At 36.4% G+C, this 8592-nt stretch overlaps 1 protein-coding gene and 1 pseudogene across 1 annotated transcript; both read left to right on the forward strand.

Annotated features, from left to right (window-relative positions):
* Positions 1-3322: 3322 nt before the first annotated feature.
* LOC102237926 lies at positions 3323-4772 on the forward strand (annotated as a pseudogene).
* A 759-nt stretch (positions 4773-5531) lies between these two features.
* LOC102238188 (migration and invasion enhancer 1-like) lies at positions 5532-6985 on the forward strand. Its single transcript, XM_014475477.2, has 4 exons — positions 5532-5643; positions 5845-5942; positions 6059-6135; positions 6219-6985. The coding sequence occupies exons 1-4, from the start codon at positions 5615-5617 to the stop codon at positions 6300-6302; spliced, it is 288 nt and encodes a 95-aa protein (XP_014330963.1). The 5' UTR covers positions 5532-5614; the 3' UTR covers positions 6303-6985.
* The last annotated feature ends 1607 nt before the right edge of the window (positions 6986-8592 follow it).

An 8592-nucleotide genomic window follows, 5' to 3' on the forward strand; every position in this document is an offset into this window, starting at 1 on the left:
TAAATAAAAGTATAAGAACAGATCTAGTTGTTTACTTGTTATCTGAGCGTGAATGTTGCCAAGAAAAGGCCTGTCTACCTGAACTGATGAGCTCAGTTGAAACCAGATATTTACTTAGAAAGACACAATCTTTATTTAATCCCAGTCTAAGATTAAATCACACTAAAACTTTCTGTTTTATTCAGCTAGTGGAGATTACCAAACTTATTTCTACATGTTAAATGTGATAATAAAGGAGGATATATCTTTGGAATTATCAACTTCAGTTTTTCTACTTTTTTTGTTTTACTAGCCTTTGATTAAGAAACCACTGAGAATTTAATTTGACGTATGGAGTTATTTTCACTATTTAACATAACAGCTGAGTAAAGAAAAGCTATATTCTATTAACATCAAGTCTCTCTGACTCCAAAAAAGCCGGTGAGCACATCCTTTCCTCCACAAGACGACATGGATGTCAGTCTACTGTACATAAAAACAAGGAACTGGATTTGATGTGTTTTTCATTCAATTTGTTCAAATTAAATAATAGAGGTAAAGATTTCCCTATTACATGCAAAGCTAACTTTCAAGATCAAGAGAGAATGGCTTTCAATATTTTTGATTAAATATTAGCACTTGCAATAAACTACTACACTAAACAAAGAGGAGTAGTGACACACACTGATACATGTGACTGTTATTTTCTTATTTCTGATGCTTTGTGCTTCACTGTTGCAATCAAATTGCCTTTGGATTATCGCCATGACAGTAGGGCTCCTTGTGACGTGCAGTTCTGACCATCACATGTTTAAACATCCACATCGTTTCTACTAAAAAAGAAAAAAACAAATCAGCGTCTTGTTTGTGTCATAGAGCTGAAGGAAATACTTTTATATACTACTGGATTTAAGCACAAATAGTTTGCAAAATTCCAAATGTTTTGTCAGCTGTAAGACAAAAACAGTAGTCAAATAAAATAACAATTTTTATTAACTTATAAAACAGTGAAATTTAGAAAAAGCTGAGGTATTATAAACATTAGCTCATATGTTGCAGAAATCTCTGGAGTCTATTTCTTCAGGTGCAAAATTAATCTACTCAAGTAAAAGTGTCAATAGTTTCAAATATTACTCCAGTAAAATTCAGAAGTACAGGGTAGTAAAACTACTCCTACCCTCACAGAAGTGAAACTGCTCACATTATATTAATACTTAATTTAAAGTTAACACATAAAAATGTGTTTGTGATGTTTAATTAATTCATTCTAGTGATGATAACATGATTTTGTCACATATTAACTGATCGAAATAATTTAGCTTAGTGAATTAGCACACCAATACCACTCTTGACCAGAAGGGGGCAGTGACAGCAGCAACAATAAAACTGCACTAAAAGAAAAAACAGTTTAAACCGGAATAGCCTGGATGTTCATCCCGAAGAACAAAAAAATATTTTGTTTTTGTTTTATTTTTTCATAAAGTTGCTCAAGTAAATGCAACCGACCTCTGAACACAGATAACAACTTTCCTTATTCTTAAGTTTAGCGTGACGTGTTAGCATGTATTCATTTAGCTGACATTATCTGCATCCATCAGCATTACTCATCTTATTCGGCTTGTTTGGAGAAAAAAACAGTGCAGAGATTTTTTTGTTTGTTTTTTGCTGCCATGATAATCACACGCAGCTGTGCAGGTCTGCACAGCAACGTGTCTCCGTTGTTGCCCCAGGTAAAACCGGCGCAGGCGCCTTACCGCTCGGAAAAACATGTTACGACTTGTTAACAAAAGGTTGCAGAGGCTGTAAAATACGAATACAGGGAGGGAGGCTAAATTGTATCAAATGGAGATAGAAATACTAGACATTTGGACACTCTGAGGTTAAATAAATAAAACAAAATCCCTTTTTTTGTTATGTGATATGAAGAAGTCCAGAATAGTTTGCCTCATTGTTTAGTTTGTAACTTACAGATTCTCATAAATGCTTCTCTGGAGGTCAAAGCTCCGGTGTCAACTTGGATAATGTGTCAGTGCCGCAGAAAGGACTGGAACTGGGATGATATGGGCCCTTTCATGGAAACCAGTTTATATTTATTGCTCAGAGAAATCCTGTTTATGTTTGCAATAGGACAATATTTCCTTGGCTGCACTGTCCCTCTCTGCAGCCATGAAAAACTATGCAGAATACTCACTAACTTGATATGAGAGCGACCACAACACACTAGGACAAACTTTTTGCGTCACATTTTGAACTTGTTAACAGCTTGAGATAATATCATACTGTATACAGCAGACGTACATTCTAGAAGCACAATGACCCTATTCACACCAACAACAGGATGGCTTAGATCGATATCATGAGCTAAGCACCAGTAGACCTAATCCATTTGAGAATCTGTTGCATGTCTTGAAAATCAATGTTCACACATACTTTTCACCCAGACTGATAAGCTTTAGTCATTTTGCAAAAAGGAATAGGCAAAACCTTCCGTATCCCAATGTGTGTACCTCATAGAAACACAGAAACCCCAAAGGATTTGCAAAAGGGATTATAATAAAAGGCGGATCTACAAAGTATTGATCTCCTCCACTTCATCCATCATACACTACTTTATTTTGTTTTGTCCCATAAAATTGAATACGCTGGGAACTGGTTGTTACACGACATTGTTGTAAAGGTTTAGTACAAGTCTGCAATCTGAAGCTCCAGAGCCATAATCAATCAATCAATCAATCAAGTTTATTTGTATAGCACATTTGAGGAACAAGGTAATTCAAATGCTTTACATGATAAAAACACAAAAATACAAAGTAATAAAATACACCATGCACCAGTGGTTCTTTGGTCTTTATGCATCGCTCTTAATAACAGTTCAGCAAACTATAATGTTTATAAATACAAGTATAAAACAAATATGTTTTAGCGGGGATTCAGCTTTTTTGTTAAATAATTGCGTTGAATAAACAGACTGTTTGTACCAGCAATAATTTTTAAGATCTATTTTCAGAAACTCTTTTCTTTTCGCCAAGTTTTATGTTAACTCTATTTTAAAACATACTTAAATGTTATCAAAATTATAAGTTGTCTCTTGTTTTTAACGACCTCGCAACTTTTTCTAATTATCCCAACAGCAGCTTAAAAAGTAAAACAAGAGTTATTCGGAAAGAATATATACTTTTTGTGAATAGAAGATAAACAAATCATTGTTTTGTTTGTTTCAGATTTGTAGAATGATCAATAATAAGTCAAACAAGTAAACACACACTTCCGTAACTAAAATGACTCTTCCGTGTATCTTACGCATACGTAGTTCTATTGCGTAATAGGACGTCCGCCCCTCTCACTAACTCAGCTTTATACAAGCGCTGTCTTGCAAAGGATAGTAGTGCAGAGTGGAGGACGCACACAGCTTAAGAAACGTCAAAAATGGGGGTGGAAATTAAAGTCGAATACTGGTAATTGTCTGTTTTTGCTGCTTTTTTAAATATCTCCTGTGTTATTATTGAACATTTGCATCCTATGTTATCGCTTTGGGTCTCTTTTTTTTGTTGTTGGCGGAGATGTGGTGTCGTTTACCAGCTATTAGCACTGTTAGTCCAAAGCTACAAGTTTCTGCTGCGCTTCTGTTCGCGTTTATCTTAAGATCCGTGTTTTGTTTGTTCCCTGCAGCGGTGGATGAGGTTACAGACCTCGCTATGCGGCGCTCGCCCGCTCCATTCAGGGCAAGTTTCGTGATGCGGAGGTGACGGGCTTTGTGGGGAGGAGAGGTAAATCACAAGTCATGCTGACGAGTCAAACTATTTGAAGCATTCATCTCGCAGTTTCCTTGCTCCTTTTCAATCCAAGGTTCTTCAAAGTGCTTCCTCTTTTTCTTCTGAAATTTCAGCCAGCTACGAAGTTGAAATAAACGGACAGCTGGTCTTTTCCAAGCTTGAGACAGGTGGCTTCCCAAGCGAGGAGGACGTGAGTATCCTGCACACATTCAGTTTACTCTGAATCCAGAACAGCCTGGTTTGTGCTATGTATTTATTTTACCTCCTATTGTAGGTTTTGGCTGCAGTTCAGGCTGCCTATGATGGGAAACCTGTGCAGAAGATCACCAGAAAGCGCTGATCTGCTGTGACATCAGCAGCATGATGGAGGGCGCCTCCCTGCCCAGCTCCATCCATCCAGGATGAAGCCGTCTGACCACACCCTGTGTCAGCTGGCTCCTCTCTCTTCTCCTATTAGATTCTTCAGGCTGTTAATGATTGCTGTAGCTTAAAATCCTAAAGGTTATAGTATGACGAATGCCTTCCTGGAGTTTCATTCATAGGAACAGAGATAAGGAGAAGTTGTTACAGATGGGAATAAGGGAGCGCACTTCCTTACCTTTGGCCTTGATAACTGGCATTTTCTCTGCCTTTGGTGTCTGGATCTTTTTTTTCCTCTTTGTTTCCTTTTTTCGCATGCAGGTTGGAATTTATATCAAACTCAAAAGATCTTGATGGGTGAAATGAATAAATAGGAAGAGAAACTACTGATGAATTTGCACAACTCTGTTGAGCAATTTAAATTTTGTCGTTTCCTCAGAGCTAGTCTTTGCTTTTGGGTATAAATTGTGGTTCTGTGGCTTGAATAGCTTTAAGCAAGATTGTCTTTCATTTGTTCCAAAACATCTATTATTCACAAATAATGGAGACATATTCAGCTGCGTACCTGAGAACCGTCATTATTACTGTAATGGGATTTCTTTTCTCATTTTCCACTTCAAACCACAGATTCTTATTAAAGCAAATCCTTGTTAAGGACAATAGTTGTCATCTCTTCTTTAATGCAATGTTTTGTCTGCACCCACACCAGTTTTTATTAGCATTCCCACCTCGATATGTTAGTTGCTCGAGCCACTCCTTTGGGTGGCTCCTGTCTTAATTGACTTCTAATGTTCTGGTTGAACAGGTTGTTCCCGTGCAACAGGTTATGTTTTGCATAACATCTGCTGTGCAGGACACACCTTACCTGGCAAATAAACTGATGTTTATGAATACAGATAAAAAACAGAGCTGTGCTTCAGCAGAGACTCAGCTTTATCATGAAATAGTTGTATTGAATTTCCACAACAGATTGACTCAATACCAGCATTATTTTTTTTAGATCTATTTTTTTGTTCTTGGGTAGAAAACTATATTCTTTTTGCAAGACTTTAATGTTTTTCTTTATTTTTAAACCCTAAAAATAGAAACAAAAACTGGCAATTTCATATAATAACATTTATCAAAATTAAAAGTTGTCTTTTCTTTTTTTCAAAAGCCAGTGCAACTTTTTCTAACTATACAAACAGTGGTTTTGCATAAAGGATAAAGCACAAGTTATTCAGAAAAAAAAAACTTTTTAGTAACATAGTGAAGAACAATTAAAATTATCGTTTTCTTTAGACTGTGTATATTATTTGTCGAAATATGTATGACTGACATTGACGTAAATAAATAAATACGTTGTTCTGTAAATATAACGATTCTTCCGGGTATGATACGCATGCGTAAATCCATTACGTAAAATAAGCCCCGCCCCTCTCGCTAGCAACGTCATACAAACGCCCTTAGTAGAAGCTAGTAGCAGCGAGTAGCGGACGCATACAGCCTGAGAAACGTCGAAAATGGGGGTGGAAGTTAAAGTCGAATACTGGTAATTCTCATTTTTGGTGCCTTTTCCCATATCTCCAAATTTATTATTCAACATTTGTATCTTACATTATTCCTTTGAGTCTAATTCAATGCGCAGCTGTGGTGTTTATTTCCGTTAGCATTGCCCGTCTACGGCTACAAGTTTCTGCTCCGCTTCTGTTTGTTTTTAGTTTAATCTCCATGTTTTCTTTGTTCCCTGTAGCGGCGGATGAGGTTACGAACCCCGCTATCGGGAGCTCGCCAGCGTCGCTAAGAGCGAGTTTCCCGATGCGGATGTGTCAGGCTTTGTGGGAAGGACGGGTAAATCAAATCATGCTGACTAATGAAACTATTTGAAGCATTTATCTTGATATTTCCTTGATGCCTTTTAAGCCAAGGCTTCTCTTTAACGTTCCTTTTTTCTTATGAAATTACAGGCAGCTTCGAAATAGTAATAAACGGGCAGCTCGTCTTTTCCAAGCTTGAGACAGGTGGCTTCCCATATGAGGATGACGTGAGTATCCTGCACACATTCAGTCAACTCTGAAACCAGAGCATCCTGGTTTATGCTATATATTTATTTTTCCCCTGCCGTAGATTATCAATGCAGTCCAGGCTGCTAATGATGGGAAACCTGTGCAGAAGATCACCAAAAGTCGTCCTCCGTGTGTCATCTTGTAGCTCTCCCTCTGATCTGCTGTAACATCAGCAGCATGATGGAGGGCTCCATCCATCCAGGATGAAGCCGTCTGACCACACGCTGTGTCAGCTGGCTCCTCTCTCTTCTCCTATTAGATTCTTCAGGCTGTTAATGATTGCTGTAGCTTAAAATCCTAAAGGTTATGGTATGACGAATGCCTTCCTGGAGTTTCATTCATTGGAACAGAGATAAGGAGAAGTTGCCACAGATGGGATTAAGGGAGCGCACGCACTTCTGCCTTTATGGCTGGCATTTTAAATGCCCCAATGTCTGAATATTTTTATTTTTAATTTTTTTGCATGCAGGTTGGAATTTATATCAAACTCAAAAGATTTTGATGGATGAAATGAATAAATAGGAAGAGAAACTACTGATGTCTTTGCTCAACTCTGTTGAGCAATTTAAATTTTGTCGTTTCCTCAGAGCCAGTCTTTGCTTTTGGGTATAAATTGTGGTTCTGTGGCTTTAAGTTTTTAAAGTGAGCGTGAACCAAGTTCATTTTTCATCTGTTCTAAAACACATTATTTAATTTAAACCCCTACATACTGAACAAATATTCAGCTGCTTATATGAGAACCATCATTCGTTGCTGTAATAAGATTTCTCATTTTCCACTTCAGTTGAAACTACAGAATTTTAATAAAGCAAAACTTTGTTATATACAGTAGTTGTCATCTCTTCTTCTCTAGACCCACACCAGTTTTTCTCAGCACTCCCACCTCGACATGTTAGTTGCTCGTGATGCTCCTTTGGGTGTCTTCCTGTCTTAATCCCTCGACTTCCAATGTTCTGGTAGTGCAGTTCGTTCCTGTGCAACAGGTTTTGTTTTGCATAAACAGACCACTTGACGACGGCTACTGATAATCTTTTATTTTGAAACTTCCGTGTCGGACACACCTTTAAATGTTATGATTGAATCTGTTTGTGGTTTTACCTGTTAAACATCTACAATGCTACCATCTTGAAGTGCGTTCATTCTGAAAAGGAAATCTTCTGAAACCAGAGCAAAATGTTGGTGTGCATATTTATATTGATCATCTAATAAAAGTTATTAGTAAAATTACTTTTATTAGTAAATTTTACTAATTTACACACTGCTGTGTGTTTACAGTAAGGGGCGCCAAAATCAAAGAGGAGTTGGTGCATCACTGCCACCTTCCCTCTGGTTACAAGTGGAGAGAAGACATTTATATTTTATGGGAAGGGCAGGTAAAATGCTGAGGAATGAAACTATTTGAAGCATCGATCTTGATATTCCCTTGAGTTTTCTACTCTTTCAAGCCAAGATCATTTAAATGTTTTTTCTTTTGCATCTGAAATCACAGGTGGAAGAACTGAAGCTAAAAAGTTTACTATAGTTTGTAATCATTGTAGTTTTACACAGTGAATGTTTCTAATCTCTTTGCAAACTTCAATAAACTGAGCTTTAAGGTGATAGATTTCATATTCTGTCACACTGGAAGGTCTAATTAGAAATGTATTTAATTTAATTCCTAATTAATTAAATTAAGTTTTGGTTTTCCAATTTTGAAATTGATGGTTTTTATTTGTTTATTTAAAATATAAAAGTGTATAAGACATGCCTTTATAATAATATAAAAGGCATGCGGTCCACCTCCGATGTGATTTTTTCTTACATAACTGAACATGACAAAGTATGTACACAAAGTGAAAAGATAAATAAAGAAAAGAAAATAAAGATGCACTTATATATGCATAAATATGCATTTATATATGTATTTTTGTTTTATATTTGCAGATCAAACAGATCGCCAGAAGATGGCAGTATTTACTTCTACCCTGTTAACTGATAGGCGTCAAACTGTTGGGATTTTACCAAACAGCAGGTTTACTGATGATTAAGTCGATTTTTCAGTGCTGAGCCTTCTTGTTGCATTATCAATGCAACGTTAAACTGAATGATAAATTGTTGACATTACATTTTCATCAAATTATGTACATATTTACTCTGATTCCACGTGGAAATAAAAATAAATTGGTTCATCCTTTCAATTTAGTGTTAATGATCAAATACATTTTAACATCAGGAAAAGCTAACACTTATACCATATGTGTAAGTGAAAGAGATTTTAAATGTCTTTTTTTTTTAGTTTGTGATTCCTAGGATGTTTTTTTATTTCAGTTTATTTTTTATTTTATTTCTGTTTTTAATTATCCAGCAAGAACAGAACATTTATTATAGGAATAACAGCAAATGTGGCGTTTCCTCCCTCTTCCCATTCATCTCCACCTTGCTGCAAATAAAAAATA

This window comes from Xiphophorus maculatus, chromosome 16 (genome assembly GCF_002775205.1).
Source record: "Xiphophorus maculatus strain JP 163 A chromosome 16, X_maculatus-5.0-male, whole genome shotgun sequence".
NCBI lineage: Eukaryota > Metazoa > Chordata > Actinopteri > Cyprinodontiformes > Poeciliidae > Xiphophorus > Xiphophorus maculatus.